We start from the raw sequence: 21,103 nt of genomic DNA, 5'->3' as shown, positions 1-21,103 counted from the left end.
TCTCGCAAAGATGATCGAAACCGCTAATTTTATTCAAAATATGTCGTTTAAGGTCTCTGTAAAAAATGAGCTTCGTTCGATATCATTAGAGGCGTTAACAAAACACCCAAAATCACTTCAGAATTTAGGCCTTTTTACAGAGACCTTAAACGACATATTTTGAATAAAATGAGCGGCTCCGATCATCCTTGCGCGACCTGAGGCAGGAGAAAAAAACCGCTGTGCACAGCTTGCTGTGCACGTAGCACAGCTCGTAGGTTTGTGCCTTCGTGAATCGTGAGTCGGTTTTAGCAGGAAATCCTCTTCCACATATAACCCGACCCACCTCTTTTTTTGGGCTTGGCCCATCTTTTGATTGGTCTATTTCCAACGTTTGGATCTCGAATAGTTTTAAATTAATAAATTTTCCTTCGCATGTTCTTGTCCTATTAATCTTTATATCTTTTCAAAAAATATTAAAATTCTTTTACTGAGCCAAAAAAAAAAAGTCTCACACCGTTATATGTGCACATGAGTATTGGGAAAATGTATCACGGTGGGCCGAGCACATATCACGGTGTGGAACTTAATCCAGGTCTCAGACAGATGAATCAAGCCGTTCATTAAATGTAAAAAAAGAATTGAGAGACCCAATAAAAAATCAGCTAAATCCGATATTTATATATACTTGATCCAATCAATTGACTCATTCTTTAAGATAAAAAGTCCTCGGAGTGTTGAACGCAATACAAACGTAGAACTTTCACAAAATGTAATTGGAACTTCGATCCATCTACATTTGGAGCATCTCCAATACATGAGTAAACTCTTACAAAGTAATTGGAATTTTCACAAATTATAAATGGAGCATTTCCAATCTGTGGACTGTGGTTACCAGTATTCCGTAGATTACAATCTTGGAACTATAGATGCATCTCCAATCCTGGAGCATCTCCAATCTATGGAATACGTAGATTCCAAAGTGTAATTGGAACTTTCACTCATATAAGTTTACTCATGGATTGGAGATGCTCCAAATCTAGCTTTAGGCTCTGTTTGTTGCGGTGTAAAATATTTTACAAGGAAAATATTTTTCATGTAAAACATTTTACTATAAAATCTTTACAAGTTTGTTTATTTTATGTTGTTTGGCTGATTTCCAAAATTAGGTTGTGACGAAAATGTCTCGCATGCATTTGGTGTGGAACGAAAGAATACCATGATAACTTTTTAGGATAGGAAAATACCCGACCAAGCTAGCACCACTGCTATTCACTCGGAAGCCTACTGATTATGTCCTAAAAGGTCCAAAACTTCACACGCCAATCACCTGGGAAAACAACTTGCGGGATTTTTTGGGCAAGTCATTTTACACCTTATAAGGTAAAATGATTTATTGAGGAAAATATTTTACAAAAGTTTTTGCAACAAAACACCTGAAAATGGATAAAATATTTTTGGCAAAAATGTTTGACGGTCAAACAAAGAGAGCCTTAATGTCGTGAACTCTTGCAAAGGACTCGAATTTTGTCATCTCTTACAAATGCATCCAAATTGTTCAAGCCAAGACACATTAATTATCTTGTTTAGTTCAACTCTCATCTCATCTCATTTTTCTCAATACTTTTTTCTCTCTATCTCTCTCCACTCATTACATTAAAAATAACTTTCAAAAATTTGAACCAAACAAGGTGATTATTTCCTCAATTTGAGAGAAGCAAAAAGAAAAAATCGCCCAAACCCCCCACCCCCCACCCCCCCCCCCCGACAAAGCCAGTGGACAGTGGAATTAGCCTCCGGATTAGACAGTCCACTGGACAACAATCAAATACAGAGTTATCGAAAAAATGTAAGAACGAGTTTAAACTTATCGTTTTTTTTATTCAGTTATAATTAAAGCCTAAAAATAAAGGCCAAAACATATTCCATAAAGATCAAGTAGTGTGATGAAAGCATAGGTTCTCCAAAACAGAAGAAAGTTGCTCAAGATTATGACCACCAAGCTCGACGAGAAAATACCAGATACTATAGTTTTTTTTGAAGTACATTTACACTGATCAGGAGAACGAGCTTGCACCAACAAAAGAGTATTTACACACAAGTTGCGTAATACATACATATGCAAAATGAAAGAAAAACGAAAACAATGGTTTGGTAATTTGAATTACCAACTTTTTCTTCCATTTTCGTCTTATTATCAGTACCTTCTAGGGTTGTTGCAGCCCAGAGGTGAAACAAGACTCTCCACATATAAATCAACATCAAACCCCTTCCAATTCTGAGGCATCCCAATCCTCTTGAAAGTTTTTCGTTTTGGATTGTAGATCGCTAACTTCACCGACGCCCCTAACTTCAACCTCAATACAAACTCTCCATCCTTTGTGAAACACAGCAGCTCACAGTATTCGAAAAACGACTCTCCTGGTACATTTGGTGCCACATTTGATACAACAAACAACTTGGTCCAAGATTCTTTCACGCCGTATTCCTTCATCACCCAAACATCTAAATGACTCTCGAGACGGCTGTCAACCGCACAGAGGCATCCATCCAAAATACCTACTTTAAAGAAATGACTCTCGACTTCATATATAGGCGTGGGCACCTCCTTGAATTTTTCTTCCATAACATCAAAACAAGCAATACGGAAATAACACACATCGATATCGGTGCTTCCACGCGCAAACCAATGCGGTGCCCCATTCAGAACACTCCCTTGCCCATAAAGACGACAAGAGTAACCAAAGTCTCCAATGCTCTTCCATGAGCTTAGTTTAGAACTGAACACACGAACAACACTATGGATATAACTTGTAGGGGTAACAGCCGCAACAACCTTGAAATCATCGTTAATAGAGTCATAACCAAGCGCATACTTTATCGAACTACGGGTATACTTAGGTCGTGAAATTTTCTGATACATTCTAATTGATGGGTTCCATAAACATAACTCCTCATCAATATCTACGAGTAAGACTCCATTGAAAGAGCCCCAAATTTCAACAATACCAGACTTCGAGGGCATTTCGAGCTCGGCTGGGGTGGGATCGGGTGCTTGGTAGTCCATGGAATAGGAAGATTTAGAAATCTGACACCACTTATACTGAGGAGCGACTATTAGCTTCTGGTTCGTGTTGCTTTTCATGGATTGATGGAGGTGAGATTTGATGAAGTGGGGGTCGGTGATTAGAGCGAGCCATGGCTTGGAAATCGACTTGAAACGGCACAGAGACTTGATGGGTAGTCTTGAGAGTATGTCGTAGATGATCTCATGTGGAAGATCAGGCAAACCCCACTGTTCCATTTTCTTATAGGAGTTTCTAGTCTACTTTCTATGGCGTTGTGAGAGAAGAGAGAGGGAGACAAGGAAATTTTTCTTAGAAGAGATTCGTTTAATCTTCGTCTTCCATATGCCAATGGGTCAATGACATTGTACTAAGATTTAAGGCTCTTCCATACTCTAAAACGAAAAAAAAGGAAAAAGAGGATGGTGTTGTGTGGGTGGTGCACAACACCATCCAACGGCAATCCAACGGCTCGGATCTCATCTCGGTAACGAATGGCTTGGATGTTTCACTGTACTCCGTACTACTCCCTTCGTCCCTAAATAATATTTTTTTAGGAAGGACAAGAGGGTAATTTTACCTACCAAACTCACCTAGGCAATTGCTGTCCCTAAATAATAGAATGACGTAATATATAAAAAGTGACAAGGGTGGCGGAGAATTCGAGAACTACTTGTAGAATTGGAGATCTCGGATGATGTAAGTAATTTTCGAGCGGAGAAGTCTATGGTACACACATCAAAAAATTTGGTTATTAAAAGAATGCGGAGTTCATATCAAGAAAATCCAAAACTAATAAAAATTGTGGAACTATTTTGGGGTTGCATTCGTATTCTTAAATTCAACCCAAAAATATGTAACTGATATCATAAAGCTACATAACAAATGAGCCCAAAATATACGTATAATATATACACTATAAGCAGTCATACCGGCCAAAAAAAAATATGCTTCTCATTCTTCATCCAAATCCATTCGTACCGTATAATTCCATGCAGGGGCTGACCCAAATGGAGGATGGGGGGTTCACTGACTCCACTGAAGTCAAAATTCTCAGAGAGTGTAATACATATTTTGGAGTATTCTTGTAAATTTGCCCCACGGAATATCTTGTCCCCAATACCTTGAAAATTTTACAGGGAAGCGTATGACTACAGAAACAATCATGCAACAAGAAAACCACAAACGATAGAGAAACACTCTTCAGACTCTTTTTATTCAATAATCATCAGAAACTCCCCTAGCCCGAAGGCTTACAACTTACAGTATTAAATAGGTAGAAAACTCTAACCCTAATTGAGCCCTAATTCTTCTAGAAAACATAAAATAGAAAACTAAATAAATAATAATTGGAAAACTAAATGCTCTAGAACACTTATTCCTAAAATTATACTCCCTAACAAAATTACTAAAATATAAAATAAGAAAGCTAAATAATGCTACTTATTAAATTATTTTCAATTCCCATTCTGCAACACATAACTTGCATTCAACCAATTTATTCCATATCTACTATCTCTGACTCTCACTCCTATCGGTTGCTCTCTCTCTCTCTCAAAAAAAAAAAAAGAAAGTAAAAAAAATTAAACAATGAAGAACAAAACCCAGTAAAGGGAGGTTCTCATTGTTTGGTGCGGGATTGGGGGCAGGGATAGAGAACGATTACATCTTAGGAGCTAAGGGACAAGGTGAGTGAAACCAACCCTAATTCAGTCATGTCTCTATTCCTATTTAGAACCTTAAGGTGAGTGAATACAAAGTACTGGAACTATATATATGCTCATATATAACCCCACCTACCATGAGATAGTATAACCTATAACCCCTTTATGATTGAATGAGACATATTGTTTCTCATCCGGTGGTGAAAGGCGAATAATTTTGGTTCGGGACTGTTTTGTGACATTGATTCAGACAAATCTAAGCTTGTTGGACCTTGAGATCGCAAGCATGCATATAAGAATGAGTTTCAACCCCAAGGGTCGGCGCAGTACTGGTAGTCGCCTGACAACTGGATGTCTTTGGTCTGGAATTGGATGGGTCAGTCTATACGGGCATTTTTCATTCGGAACACACCCCCGAGCTTGAGAGAATACCAGATACTATTATAGTTTATTTTGAAATATATTTACACGGAAGGAAAACAAGCATGCACCAAGCACAAAAGCTAGAGTATTTATTTACACACAAGTTGCATAATACATATGTAAAATGAGTGAATAATGAAAAACAATGGTTCAATAATTTGAATTACAGTACAACTTTTTCTTCCATTTCCATCTGATTAGCAGTGCCTTCTAGCCAGTACTGTTGCAGCTAAGAGGTGAAACAAGACTCTCCATGTATAAAGCAGCATCATACCCCATCCAATCCTGAGGCATCCCAAACCTCTTGGTTTTTTGTTTTGGATTGTAGATCACTAGCTCCAAAGACTCCTACAACTTCTTCTCTTTGGACGGCACTGATGCCTCTACCTTCAACCTCAGTACAACCTCGCCATCCTTTGTGAAACATAGCAGCTCACAGTATTCGAAAAACAATGCTCCTGGCATATTTGGCGGCACATTTGGTACAACAAACAACTTGGTCCAAGATTCTTTCATGTCGCATTCCTTCATCACCCAAACATCGAAATGACTCTCGGGACCACGGCGGTCAACCGCACACAGGCATCCATCCAAAACTCCTACTGTAAAGAATACACCCAACTTCATACATAGGCGTGGGCACGTCCTTGAATTTCTCGTCCATAACATCAAAACAAACAATACGGAAATAATACCCATCGATATCGGTGATGCCACATGCAACCCAATGCGGTGACCCATTCAAAACACTCCTCGATGTCCCATAATAAAGACCACAACGGTAATCAAAGTCTCCAATGCTCTTCCACGAGCTTAGTTTAGAACTAAACACATGAACAGTGCTAGGGCCATCATAGTAACAGGGTGGCATGCTAAGGACATCAAGTATAGGGGGAACAACCCCGACATCCTTGAAATCATCGTTAATAGTGTCATAACCAAGCGCATACATTATCGAACTGCTGGAACGCCCAGGTGGTGAAATTTTCTGATACCAATCGATGGGTTCCATAAACGTAACTCCTCATCATTAATAGTACTTACGAGTAAGACCCCATTGAAAGAGCCCCAAATGTCAGCACCACAAGACTTCCAGGGCATTTCAAGCATGGCTAGCTATGGTGGGATCGGGTGCTTGGTAGTCCATGGAATAGACAGATTTAGAACTCTCATGACCCCAGTTATACTGAGGAGCGACGATTAGCATCTGGTTTGTGTTGCTTTGCATGGATTGATGGAGGTGTGATTTGATGAAGTGGGGGTCGTCGATTAGAGCGAGCCATGGCTTGGAAACCTGATTGAAACGGAACAGAGACACGACGGGTAGCCTTGAGAGTATGTCGTAGACGACCTCATGTGGAAGATCGGGCAAACCCCATTGTTCCATTTTCTTATAGGGGTTTCTACTTGCTATGGCGTTGTGAGAGAAGAGAGAGGGAGAGACAAGGAAGTTTTTCTCAGAAGAAAGAGATCCGTTTAATCTTCGTCTTCAATATGCCAATGGGTCAATGACGTAAGGCTCTTCTGTTGTAGCAGTTCAAAAAAAAAAAAGGCTCTTCCGTTGCAGTAACGAGGCTTTTTCACAGGAGAATAAATTCTTTACACCGTTGGTGTAAACATTTGTTTCCTCTAAATCAATTATATTGCAACACGTTGCAAAACAATGGTACCAATCAATAAAACATGACGACGTGGCGAAATATAAGTGATTGGGAGGAAACAAATGTTTACACCGGCGGTGTAAAAAATTTAATCTCTTTCCATAGATTGCAACGAAAAAGAAACGGCTCGGATGCTGCTACATGGTGCTGATCGAGATGAGATCTGAGCCGTTGGATTGTTGAATGGATGGCTTGGATAGTGCACACAACACCCCACACAGAAGCATCCATGGGAAGGCTTCTTCAGTGAAGACAAAAAAAAAATATAGGCCTACTCCGTACTACTTCCTCCGTCCCTAAATAAATGAATGTCTGTCTGGACTGCAAACAATAGAATGACGTTAACATGTAAAAAGTGACAAGGATGGGGGAGAATTCGAGAACTACGTGTAGAATTGGAGATCTTGGATGATGTACATAATATTAGATCAGAGAAGTCGATGGTACACACGTCAAAAAATTTGGTTATTAAATGAATGCATAAGTCATATCAAGAAAATGAGCAACTAATAAAAAATGTGGAACTATTTTGGGGTTGTATTCCTATATGTCAATTCAACGCAAAAGTACGTAACTGATATCCTAAAGGTACGTAACAAATGGGCCCAAAATATACGTATTGTACTCTATAAGCACTCGTAACAGCCACACAAAAATATGCTTATCATCCTTCATTCAAAATCATTCGTACCTTAATTATAATAGTTCCATCATGGTACACGCTTTCATATCGTAACTAAAAAAATGCTATACACGTAGAATGCGGTGATACAGCATAGCGTTCTCGTATTAGTTTCAGCGGGTCAACTCTACCAATACGTAATATAATCAAATTTGATTCCCAAAAGTTCTTTTCAAAAGGATAAAATAAAGAGTGGTAAACTAAGAGATTCTCCAACATCAATGTATGTCAAAATCCCCATTCTGCTGCTGGCCTTCAAGATCGAGAATGAGTATTCACTTAACCCTCAAACAATCACTTGCAGTTAAAACCTCAAAAGAACCTTTCAGTCTTCCATTGAAAAAAACAAAACCTTTCAGTCTCAGAGTCTCGCGTCATGCAGCCGGCCATAGCGTTATTTAGTAATTAGTTTGTGTCCCTAATTCGTTTGTAGTCGGAAACTTTTTGTAATTGGCAGGTATGCCTTCCATGTCTCTTGGTAATTTTTGTTCTTCCTCAAAATTTTACGAGTTCCAAGTTAATAATGATGCAAAAGGGAAAGCTTGTACTTGTATTGTAACTATAAAAATACTTGTTGCAAAGTGGCCCATCTCTCAATTCAATCCTAAAAGATGTATAGCCAACATATTCAAGCGAATATAAAGTACTGGAACTATGCTGACATACATTGTTTCGAACTACTCATATGCAAAGAAAAAGAATGAGGAAAATAAACGAATAGAATCGTTGAATTATCTCTTTCTCTTCCATTTTCGTCTAATTAGCGGTGCATTCTAGCTATTCCATTGCAGACACGAGGTGAAACAAGACTCTCCATATAAAAAGCCGCATCAAACCACTTGCAATCCGGAGGGATCTCAATCCGCTTGTATCTGTTCTGTTTCGGGTTGTAGATCACTAACTTCTCCGAATCCAACTTCATTACGATCTCTCCATCCTTTCTGTAACACAACACCCTAATGTAGCTAAAATAGAACTCTCCTGACACATTTGGTTCAACAAAAAGCTTGATCCAAGATTCTTTCACGCCATATTCCTTCATCACCCAAACATTGGAATGACTCTCCCAACTGTTGTGAACCCCAGAAAGCCATCCACCCAAAACCCCCAAATCAAAATAAATACTCCCACCTTCAAAAAATTTAGGCATGGGCACCTCCTTGAATTTCTCCTCCGCAACATCAAAACAAACAATCGCCTTAATGAAATTGCTAGGTATATCCATGTCACGGTCACCACCCGCAAACCACTGCGGTGCCCCATTCAGAACCGCCCTCGGCAAAGCTTCAATGATGAAGTAACCAAAGTCTCCAATCCTCTTCCACGAACTCAGTTTAGAAGTAAACATATGGACAGCAGAACGGCCATCACTTAAACGCGAATTAACCCCAACAACCTTGAAATCATCACTAACGGAGTCATGACAAAGCCCATACTTTACAGAGCTATTTTCACCCTCCGGTGGTGAGAATTTCTGGTACATTTTGGCCGATGGGTTCCATAAACATAGTTCAGCATTATCCCTTCGTAAGAGTACGATGCCATTGAATGAACCCAGAATTTTAATATAACTCCTACGGGGAAAGGGACTTTTAAGCTCGGTTACGGTGTGATAGGGTGCTTGGTAATTGTTTCTTCCGAAAAATGTAAAAATTGGCCTAGGAACAGCGAGTAGGGCAGTTCTAGGCCTGATGCAGGCGTGCCAGGACTGGATTGCAGTCCAAATTCGTATCAAGGCCTGGATGCCTCATACTAGGACTGGATTGCAGTCCAAATTCGTGCTAAGGCCTGAATGCCTCAGATCTGACTTCGTATTGAGCGATTGCGTACGACCTAAGGGTTGAGGCCGTATGTGGTTCGTGGTTTGCCTTGTCGGGATAAGGACTTAGTATTTCCTAACTGTGTGAAAAATGGAAAGAAAAAGAAAACAGGACTGAACGATAAGGTAAATGAACTTCATTAACGGTTTAACGAAGTTTAGGTACAATGAAATGAAAGGAAATAAAATCTAGGCTGGGCTAGATTGGGCTGAAAGATAAAATGCTTTGCGGGAAAGTAAAGATAATTGAAGTAATGCTTGAAAGAAATGAAAATGTAGGTGCATAAGCCGGGGGCTTGATGGTCGGGGACCATTGCCAAGGCCTTCAATTCTGGTATTTATAAGCAATGCTTCCAGGCCTTGAGCTGCTTCCACAGGCCTTCATGCATGGCTGCCATGTGGCCTTCTAGCAGAGGCTTAGGCTTGAGCAGCTTCGAAATGCTCCAATGAGGGGTAGTTTTTTGACCAAAACGTGCTCTTCACTCCAAGAAAATGGCCAAAGCCTGAAAAATCCTCATTTTCTGCATAAAACTTTGTAAAAGAGCAAAAGGAATTTCAACATCCAGGCCTTTGAGCTGCTTCAACACTCAAGCTACTGCTTGATTGGACATCCTCTGGGCCCACCACTGCTGAAGACCAAGACCAATACTTCTCCAGGCCTTCCTACCATTTTATTGGTTCTCTATCTTTTGTGGGCCCTTAAATCCTCTAATTTTGATTTCCTATGAAAGAAGAATCGAGAAACAAAAGATTAACCAGACCTGAGTGAGCTGCTTGTGTGCAGCTTGCTTAGGTCTGCATGAGTCATTCACCAACAGCTCCAAGGGCTGCATGTACGCCACCTGTCCCTGGCCTTGCATCATGCTGAAGAATAGGGTCCCACCAGTTCAGACCTTGAGCTGCTTGTAAGCAACTTACCTAAATCTGCCAAATAAGAATATTCTAGGCCTTTGAGCTACTTGTGAGTAGCTTGAGGCCTTTAAGCTGCTTGTGAGCATGGATGTTTATAAAAAAGGGATATTCGGGCCCACCAAGTCTAAAAACGCAGGCCTGGATGAGCTGCTTGTGAGCAGCTTATGTGATGTTAGATAGAGGCCTTTGAGCTGCTTGTCCAGGCCTAAGCTGCTTGTGAGCTGCTTGGGATGTCTCCATGCATGGTTGCCACGTGGCCCAAGCCTTGCTTCATGCTAAAGGATAGTAAAGACTCAGACCTTGAGCTGCTTGTAAGCAGTTTACCTAGATCTGCCCAACAAGAACATTCTAGGCCTTTGAGCTACTTGTGAGCAGCTTGAGACCTTTTCCCTGCCAACTGAAGGCCATAGGTGACGTTTTCTTTAAGAAGTAGGCCCATCTATTACTTGGGCCTGAACTTGAGGAGTATCATAGGCCTCTTCTCTTTGTAAGCCATGCGAGCCCAAGTTTGGAAAGAAAACTTGGGCTTTAACTGATTTAGGCCCACTTAGAAGGCCTTATTATTTCTAAGAACTGGCCTAGGCCTAGATAAAACACTCAGATCTAGTGGGTCAACCAAAGTCTTCGGCCAATCTTGGGCTTGGGCTTGTGATAACGAAATCTTAGGCATAATTTTGCCCAGGCCTTTTAAAACTCAACTCGATCAGTGGCGTTCAAATCGGCCCGATTTCATGGGTGACCGATCATGAGGCTTTTTAGCGCCTGAGACTTTCATTCAAGGCCTTCTTCTAACCATAAATTGATTTTCTGAATTTTGCCCAAAAATGGGTGTAACTAGTAATCTATGGAATAGATGGAGGGAGAAGTGGCAGAGTGAAGGATTAACTTCTGGTTCATGTTGTAGTTGTTTGTGGATTGATGATGGAGGTGTGACTTGACGAATTCGGGGTAGGTGATGAGGGCGAGCCATGGCTTGGAAACCGATTTGAAATGGCACAGAGACTTGATGGGTAGTCTTGAGAGCATGTCGTAGACGATCTCACTGGGAAGATCAGGCAAAACCACCACCAATTTCTAGTGAGAGAGTTTGGGGGGCTTTTCTCCTTGGGGCGTTGTGGGAGGAGAGAGAGAGAGAGAAGCGAGAAGAAAGCGGAGAAGGAGTAGGTTTGTGCCTTCGTGAGTCGGGTTTAGCAGGAAATCCTCTTCCACACATAACCCGACCCACCTCGTTTTTTGGGCTTGTCCCATTTCTTGGTTGGTCTCTTGTTAACGTTTGGGTTTCGGGTAGTTTTAGTAATTTTTTCTTCGCATGCCCTTGTCTTATTAATCTTTGTACCTTTTCAAAAAATAATAAAATTCTTTTACTGAGCCAAAAAAAGTCTCACACCGTTATATGTGCACACGAGTATGTAAAATTGGGAAAATGTATCAGGGCGGGTTGAGCACATATCACGGTGTGAGACTTAATCCAGGTCCCAGACAGATGAATCGAGCCGTTCATTAAATGTACAAAAAAAATTGTGGGACCCAATAAAAAATCAGCTAAATCCAATATTTATATGTGGTCGATCCAATCAATTGACTCATTCTTTAAGAAAAAAAGTCCTCAAAGTGTTGAACGCAATACAAACATAGAACTTTGAATGTAATTGGAACTTCGATCGATCCATCTAACATTTGGAGCATGTCCAATAAATACATGAGTAAACTAACTACTTTTATGAAGTGTAATTGGAATTGTCACAAATTTTAAATGGAGTATCTCCAATCTGTGTGGTTACCAATATTCCGTAGATTACAATCTTGGAACTATAGATGCATCTCCAATCTATGGAATACATCTATGATTACCAGTGTTCAAAACAGAAGAAAGTTGCTGATCAACATTATGACCACCAAGCTCGATGAGAAAATACCAGATACAATAGTTTATTGAGTAAATTACACTAAGCCCCCCTCAACTAACCCATATTTTCACTTAACCCCCTTAGACTACAAAACCCGACATTGTGCACCCTCTAACTATCCAGAGTTGACACTTAACACCATTTTGTTAGGTCTCCGTAGGAAAAACGCACTGACGGCCGTCAGATGCCGTTGATTCCCGCGTGAGCCTACTCGGTTTTTTTTATTTAAATTTTTGGACGGCTCGGATCGGCTGTTCGGTGGCCGGAGACGGCCGTCGGTGCATTTTTCCTATGGAGACCTAACAAAAGGGTGTTAAGTGTCAACTCTGGATAGTTAGAGGGTGCACAATGTCGAATTTTGTAGTCTAAGGGGGTTAAGTAAAAATGCGAATTAGTTGAGGGGGCTTAGTGTAATTTACTCTAGTTTATTTTGAAGTACATTTACACTGATTAGGAGAACGAGCATGCACCAAGTACAAAAGAGTATTTACTATTTACACACAAGTTGTGTAATACATATACAAAATGAAAGAAAGACAAAAACAATGGTTTGGTAATTTGAATTACCAACTTTTTCTTCCATTTCCATCCTATCATCAGTACCTTATAGTGCTGTTGCTGCCCAAAGTTGAAACAAGACTCTCCACGTATAAATCAGCATCAAACCCCTTCCAATTCTGAGGCATCCCAATCCTCTTGTAAGTTTTTTGTTTTGGATTGTAGATCACTAACTTCACCGACGCCCCTAAGTTCAACCTCAATACAAACTCTCCATCCTTTGTGAAACAAAGCAGCGCACAGTATTTGAAAAACGACTCTCCTGACACATTTGATACAACAAACAACTTGGTCCAAGATTCTTCCACGCCGTATTCCTTCATCACCCAAACATTTAAATGACTCTCGAGACGGCTATCAACTGCGCAGAGGCATCCATCCAAAACACCTACCTTAAAGACATTACTCTCAACTTCACACATAGGCGTGGGCACCTCTTTGAATTTCTCTTCCATAACATCAAAACAAGCAATACGGAAATAACGTGCTTCGATAGTGGTGCTTCCACACGCAAACCAATGCGGTGCCCCATTGAGAACACTCCCTCGCCCATAAAGACGACAAGAGTAACCAAAGTCTCTAATTCTCTTCCATGAGCTTAGTTTAGAACTGAACACACGAACAGTACAAGGGACATCACTTGTAGGGGGAACAGCCGCAGCAACCTTGAAATCATCATTAATACAGTCATAACCAAGCGCATACATTATCGAACAACGGGTAAACTTAGGTCGTGAAATTTTCTGATACATTCTAATTGATGGGTTCCATAAACATAACTCCCCATCAATATCTACGAGTAAGACTCCATTGAAAGAGCCCCAAATTTCAACACAAGCAGACTTCCAGGGCATTTCGAGCTCGGCTACGGTGGGATCGGGTGCTTGGTAGTCCATGGAATAGAAAGATTTAGAACCACAGTATTGAGGAGCGACGATTAGTCTCTGGTTCGTGTTGTTTTTCATGGATTGATGGAGGTGAGATTTGATGAAGTGGGGCTCGGTGATTAGAGCGAGCCATGGCTTGGAAACCGACTTGAAACGGCACAGAGACTTGACGGGTAGTCTTGAGAGTATGTCGTAGACAACCTCATGTGGAAGATTGGGCAAATCCCATCGTTCCATTTTCTTATAGGGGTTTCTGCTATCTATGGCGTTGTGAGAGAAGAGAGAGGAGACAAGGAATTTCTAAACTCTCCTTCAGAAGAATCACTTTTCCAATTGAAACGCTAGACAATTTTTCCAATTTGGACGATTTTGCCCCTGTGATTGGGAAGGCACTAGTTTTCTGGATCAGGGTCATTTCGTCTTTTCATTTTTGGTTCCATATTACTTCATTAGCTCCGCCTCCCCCTTCTTTTCTTCTGCCTCCCACTCTTTTTTTCTTCAACTTCGCAAGGTACGTGGCGTGATGGGGTGAAACCAGTGAAGGGAATAACAGAGTTTACTCATGTGTGGTGACCGCTGAGCTTCTGTTCTCTCTGTTCTCCCTTCGCCCTTCTCTCTCTCTCTCTCTCTCTCTCTCTCTCTCTCTCTCTCTCTCTCTCTCTCTCTTTCTCACCAGATTTGAGGGCGACGGCGGACGATGAGGACGATGACGGACACCGGCGAGCGACGACTCTATTCCAGCACAGTCCAAATTTCCAGCCAACACACATATCGCTATGTCGATAAGTCACTTGCACTATATCAGTTGCACAGGTTCTGCATGTCTTTCACTGATCTCAAATCATCTCCCTCTCTCTCTCTCTCTTCCTAATTTTATTTTTGCAGAGTTTATCACAGAGTGAATTCCGTTCCAGATTTGCACTTTTCCTTCTACGTTTTTGGTAAGTTTTTTAACTTGATTTGGGTTGTATGATTATTTCCTTTCTTATTGATTTTGGTTACTGTAAATCTGCTGAAATTAGGCTACAATGGGAATGGTTTGTTTGTTAAATTTTAAATTTTCTGTGAAACTGTGGTTTTTGATTTGTGCATGTTAAGGTATTATCTCATGTGCCCTCTTCTCATTATCGATTGGTTTATTAGTTAATCTAGCAGATTCAGATAAAATCTACCAGATGTTTTGCACATGCGTGTCTCGTAATGCAAATTCAGTTTTGTAATATTATAGGGTGTTTCCAGTCTATTCGGTTTTGTAAAATAGAGTGACTTTTGTTATTTGTGTATCTTGGTGGGTTGATGCAGTTATTTGTGGTGACTTTTGTTCTTCAATTATATTGTGTTCACTTTGCAGAGATGACTTCATCGACAAAATGTTTGTGCTGAACGATTATACAAGGTTTGTCTCATGCAACTCAAAAATGATGGTTTCTTACATTTACTGTCCTTTTTCTCTGTGACTGCATTAGCTGCACATAAAATATGACTGGAAACAACACAATTTACTGATAAACTGGAATTGAGAATGTGCTTTGATGAAGGTCAGCCTATATACAATCATGAAATAGCTTCCTTCTCGAAAGTAAAGAGTTTATAGGCAACGACTATGGGTACCAGAGAGAAGTAGCAGTCTCTCAAAACATTGCCTGGATACCAGAGAGAAGTAGCAGTCTCTCAAAACATTGCCTGGATACCAGAGAGAAGTAGCAGTCTCTCAAAACATTGCCAGGAAACACATCGATAGGGTTTTCATGTTTGATAAGGTATTCGGTCTTAATGGGCTTTTAATTCTGTTCGATTTAGTGAGTTCTGTGTGTGTAATCGGTATAGGTTTAGCTTGTGTACATTTGACTTAGAAAACAAGATTCTCTGAGTTTTTATGAGGATTTAATTTTTGTTTGTTTGTCTTACTGGAAGTGTGCATCATAGTCTGTGTGTATTGAGGTTATAGAGGAGTTCCATGATTTTCATAAGACCCCTCGAAAGCCTATTTTCTATTTGTAGTATGAAGAAATTGCTTTTTCCCAACACCCAACGTGAAAGACAGCATCGCAATCGACAAGAGTATTGGAAACTCATACAATGAAAGAGTAAAAATTGTGTGGGAAAAAACCAATTCTAGGTGAAAATCAATATCCTTGTTGTGATTTTACAGCCCATTTGACGGCAAGCCCTAATGGTTGATCCTTTATAAATTTTGCCGTGATTTGCATGCAGTTTGATTTCAATTTGTGAATAAAGCCCTTATATAAATAACAGGGCAAGGAGATTAGGTACTTATAGATCAGTTTTTGGTGGAAACCAACATTTTTATTTTTTTTGTTGTCGTAGCCCATGAGATGGGATAGCCTATTAGGTGGAGCCTTCATCGATGAGTGGTGGGGTGGGGGTGGCTTTCTAAGTTTTGAGCCTATTTGGTGGAGCCTTCATCAATGTTGTGGTCCTTTGCTCAAAAAGAAAAACTGATACGGTGGTGGGGTGGGGGTAGCTTTCCAAGTTTCTTCTTCTTGTTCTTCTTTTTTACTTAGAGTATTTGTTGCCTTATCTGCGTTGGCTCTTTAGAGTTGACAGAAACAAAATGGATTCAAAGGAGTTTTTTTGTGCTTGTCCCTATGAGATATCAAACACTCCATTTTAGTTATCTATGTTTGATACGTGTTGGAGTGTCAATCTAATAGCCTTGCTCCAAAGAAGCATCATTCTATTGAAGTCTCTTCAACTTTTTATCTGTTAGTTTGCTAAATTTGGCATTTTTGTGCGCCGCAAAATTAGCATTTCTGTCTTTTTTGTTTATTTTTTTCCAACTTAATGAGTATCAGGGTTAAATTCCACCAAAGCAACAACTTATGTAAACCTGTTTTAGTTGGTAGAATTGGAACTTAGAGAGCTAAATATAGTTACGCAAGACTAGGGTAGGTCAAATAATCTGAGGTGTTAGGTCTTAAAACTTTTAATGACTTGGGGAGATTGTTGGTTTGAAAATCTACATAGAGCCGGGTTGTACCTTGATAGTGATTTACCTTTTTTTATACATGTTGCATTACTTTCAAGTTATATACTGACGTTAATTTGCGCTACTGGTAGGTTTTTGGCCCTTCAGCTCAGCAAAGGGATCTTTATGATCAAGCAGTTGTTCCAATTGTTAATGAAGTTTTGGAGGATTTCAATTGTACCATTTTTGCATATGGACAAGTTAATTTTATAGGCTTTTCACTCAGTTGGCTGGGATTTCATCATGGACATTCTCGTAGCCAACAATACTCCTACCCACTTGCTTACAAGTCTAATTATTTGACAGGGATGGGCTAGGAGCGCATCATTGGGCAGGCTTCTTCCATCAGCTTTAAACATTAACCTTTTGGCATGAAGAACTTGCAATCCAAAGACTTTTGCTTTGTCTAACTTGAACAAACTCTATTTTAATGATAGGCCTTTTGCAATTGTATAGATAAACTTGTAGCCAAAGTCATGCAGTTAGTCATAAATCACAGCTACTATGTATAGCAAAAGTTTAAATCACAGCTACTATGTGTAGCAAAAAACTTTTGCAGATAACTACTTATGATAAACACTTGATCAAACTTATACATACAACTTTTGCTACACTCATCCACATTTATAATTTTAAAAACAATCAAAATCGATCTCTACAACGGGCATGAGAAACGTTCCTTGCACGTCGCAATGCATCTAGTTTTCTTCGAAGAAAGAGATCCGTTTAATCTTCGTCTTCAATATGCCAATGGGTCAATGATGTTGTATTAAGATTTAAGGCTCTTCCATAGACTGCAACAAAAAAAAGAAACAGGATGGTGTTGTGCGGGTGGTGCACAACACCATCCAACGGCTTGGATCTTATTTCGACAATGAACGGCTCAGATGCTACACCATACTCCGTACTACTCCCTTCGTCCCTAAATAATAGAATGACGTAACACATAAAAAGTGACAAGGATGGCGGAGAATTCGAGAACTACGTGTAGAATTGGAGATCTTGGATGATGTAAGTAATCTTCCAGTGGAGAAGTCTATGGTATACACATCAAAAAATTTGGTAATTAAAAGAATGCGGAGTTCATATCAAGAAAATCCACAACTAATAAAAAATGTGGAACTATTTTGGGGTTGTATTCGTATTCTTAAATTGAACCCAACAATATGTAACTAATACATAACAAATGAACCCAAAATATACGTATTATATATACACTATAAGCACTTGTACCAGCCACAAAAAATATGTTTCTCATTCTTCATCCAAATCCATTCGCACCGTATAGTTCCATGTAGGGGCTGACCCAAATGGAGGCAAGGGGGATTCACTGACCCCACTCAAGTAAAAATTTTCGGAGGAAGTAGTACATATTTTGGAGTATTCTTTTAAATTTGCCCCATGGAATATTTTGTCCCCAATACCTTGAAAAATTTATAGGGAAGCATATGACTACAGAAACAATCATGCAACAAGAAAACCACAAACAATAGAAAGCATAATTACTCTGAACTACTTCCTCCGTCCTTAAACAAATGTATGTCCGGACTGCAAACAATAGAATGACGTAACATGTAAAAAGTGACAAGGATGGTTGAGAATTCCGGAACCACATATAGAATTAGATATCTTGGATGATGTACACAATATTGAAGCGGAGAAGTCTATGGTAAATTTGGTTATTAAAAGAATGCGGAAGTCATATCAAGAAAATGCGCAACTAATAAAAAATGTGAAACTATTTTGGGGTTGTAGTCCTTTTCAGGTCAGTATCCCGGATTTTGGTTAAAATTCGGACTTCTTCCACAGTAGTTAGATTGTGTTTTCAATGGTCCAAATTTTAATGAAATTTTTTCGGAGAAAAGTTAATTGTGACTGATCATAAAATGGCTGCAACAATTATCGGAACCGTTCATTTTTTAGAGCTCGCGCGTTGAGAACATTAGCCATGCCAAAAATCACGTTGATCAGATATCGTTTGATATGATATCGAAATGCATTTATCTATGGATAATTGTGTCGAATGGGTTGTAATCCAATGTTGCATACTTTTTCCCCAAAACTTAATACATTTCGAAAACATATCAAATGATATCCGATCAACGTGATTTTTGGTGTGGCTAATGTTCTCGACGAGCTCTAAAAAATAAACGGTTCCGATAATTGTTACGGGCCTAGGAAGGGCCCACAACGGGTCCAAACTGGAGCCACCTGGTTGGGTGGGTAACTGGGTAGGACCCTTGGGCAAAAAAAAAAATATTCTACATTTTTTTTTTTTTGGCCTTTCTGTATTGAAATTACAAAACCACCCCCATATTTTAATTAAGCCTTGTTCGGATCTTGGAAAAATGAGAAAAGAAAGAAAAGTTAGAAAGATTTCCTTCCAAATGTTTGGATTGGAAAGAAAGAGGAGAGAAAATAATGAGATCAGACTTAAGGACTGACAGTTGAAACCTAAAAAATGAAAAATGGAAAAAGAGACAGAATGAAGTTACATTGCTTATTTTTCATGCAATAGTAAACGAAGGAGAAAATAAAGAAACTAAAATGAAAGTGTGAAGAAAGCATAAATTGTCTAAAAGCAATGAAAGTTGCCCAACATCCTAATTACCAAGTTTCTTGAGAAGCATAGGATATACTATTCCCTTCGTCCCTAAATAATAGAATGATGTAACATATAAAAAAGTGACAAGGATGGCGGAGAATTCGAGAACTACGTGTAGAATTGGAGATCTTGGATGATGTAAGTAATCTTCCAGCGGAAAAATCTATGGTACACACATCAAAAAATTTGGTTATTAAAAGAATGTGGAGTTAATATCAAAAAAATCCACAACTAATAAAAAATGTGGAACTATTTTGGGGTTGTATTTGTATTCTTAAATTCAACCCAAAAATACGTAACTTATAGTCTAATATCATAAAGTTACATAACAAATGAGCCCAAAATAAATATACCTATTATGTATACACTATAAGCAGTCTTACCAGCCACAAAAAAATGTGCTTCTTATTCTTCATCCAAATCCATTCGTACCGTATAGTTCCATGCAGGGGTTGACCCAAATGGAGGCAAGGGGGGTTCACTGACCCCACTCAAGTCAAAATTCTCAGAGGGAGTAGTACATATTTTGGAGTATTCTTGTAAATTTGCCCCATGGAATATATTGTCCCCAATATACCTTGAAAAATTTATAGCGAAGCATATGACTACAAAAACAATCATGCAACAAGAAAACCACAAACGATAGAGAAAAACTCTCTAGACTCTTTTTATTTAAAATAATTATCAAAAACTCCCCCAACCCAAAGGCTTACAACTTACTGTATTAAATAGGTAGAAAACTCTAATACTAATTGAGCCCTAATTCTTGTAGAAAATGCAAAATAGAAAACTAAGTAAACTATAATTAGAAAACTGAATACTCTAGAACACTTATTCCTAAATTATACTCCTTAACAAAATTACTAAAACATAAAATAAGAAAACTAAATAATGCTATTTATTAAATTATTTTCAATTCTCATTCTGCATTACATAACTTGCCTTCAACCAATTTATTCCATATGTACTGTCTCTGACTCTCACTCCTATCGGTTGCTCTTTCTCTCTCAAAAAAAAAAAAAGTAAAAAAAATTAAACATTGAAGAACAAAATCCAGTAAAGGAAGGTTCTCATTGTTTGGTGCGGGATTGGGGGTAGGGATAGAGAACGATTACATGTTAGAAGTGTTGGGAAATATACGATCCCACCCGTGCAACGTACGGAAGCGTAATGAAAAAAAAAACACTCACACAAAAGAACACAAGAATATACGTGATTCAGCCTCAATGCCTATTCCACGGGAGAGATAGAGAGAGAGAAATCCACTATAACAATGAAGAGTACAATGGTGAGATACAAATACTGTCACTTGGTATTTTTTTCCACACTCCTTTCCTCACTGTTACAACCCCTTTCAACCCTCTCGGCTTTCACACTTTCACACACAAAGTATTCACTTTTCTTTGTGCTCTTTGCCTTAGCTCACACACTTATCTCCGCACACATGCACTGCCTCATTTAAATAGAAAACAAGAGAAGGATCTACACACTTGACTCTTGAAATTTCAAGCATCACAAATCCCCTTTGAGATCCGAAACATGCACTGCCCGCAATACCCACTTCCAATGAGTAGAGAGACTTAAGCCAATAAATGCATAGCCAGCCAACCAACCATCCATTTTTATTTCTTTTCTTTACAAAACCCATTACCACGTGGGCAAAACCCAACAAGGAGCTAGGGGACAAGGTGAGTGAAACCAACCCTAATTCAGTCCTGTCTCTATTCCTATTTAGAACCTTAAGGTGAGTGAATACAAAGTACTGGAACTATATATGCTCATATATAACCCGACCTACCAATTATGAGATGGTAAAACCCCTTTGTGATTGAATGAGACATATTGTTTCTCATCCGTAGGTGAAAGGCGAATAATTTTGGTTCGGGACTGCTTTGTGACAATGATTCAGACAAATCTAAGCTTGTTGGACCACAAGATCACAAGCACATAAG

General features: G+C 39.2%; 1 protein-coding gene and 1 long non-coding RNA gene across 2 annotated transcripts in view; one reads left to right on the top strand and one right to left on the bottom strand.

The window, feature by feature from the left end:
- Positions 1 to 1,983: 1,983 nt before the first annotated feature.
- LOC131324874 (F-box protein CPR1-like) overlaps positions 1,984 to 21,103 on the bottom strand; it is a 40,229-nt gene continuing 21,109 nt past the window's right edge. The window contains exon 2 of the mRNA XM_058357053.1: positions 1,984 to 2,943. Within this exon, the coding sequence (XP_058213036.1) occupies positions 2,177 to 2,943 (767 nt within the window). The 3' untranslated portion in view covers positions 1,984 to 2,176. The remainder of the gene's footprint in view (positions 2,944 to 21,103) is intronic.
- On the top strand, positions 14,215 to 16,954 carry LOC131324875 (uncharacterized). The gene is made up of 4 exons (XR_009199473.1): positions 14,215 to 14,335; positions 14,443 to 14,498; positions 14,909 to 14,953; positions 16,639 to 16,954. It is a non-coding gene; the product is annotated as an uncharacterized LOC131324875 (long non-coding RNA).

This window comes from Rhododendron vialii, chromosome 4a (assembly GCF_030253575.1).
Source record: "Rhododendron vialii isolate Sample 1 chromosome 4a, ASM3025357v1".
NCBI lineage: Eukaryota > Viridiplantae > Streptophyta > Magnoliopsida > Ericales > Ericaceae > Rhododendron > Rhododendron vialii.
Note: the sequence above shows the minus strand (reverse complement) of the source record. Positions and strands in the feature narration are given on the sequence as shown.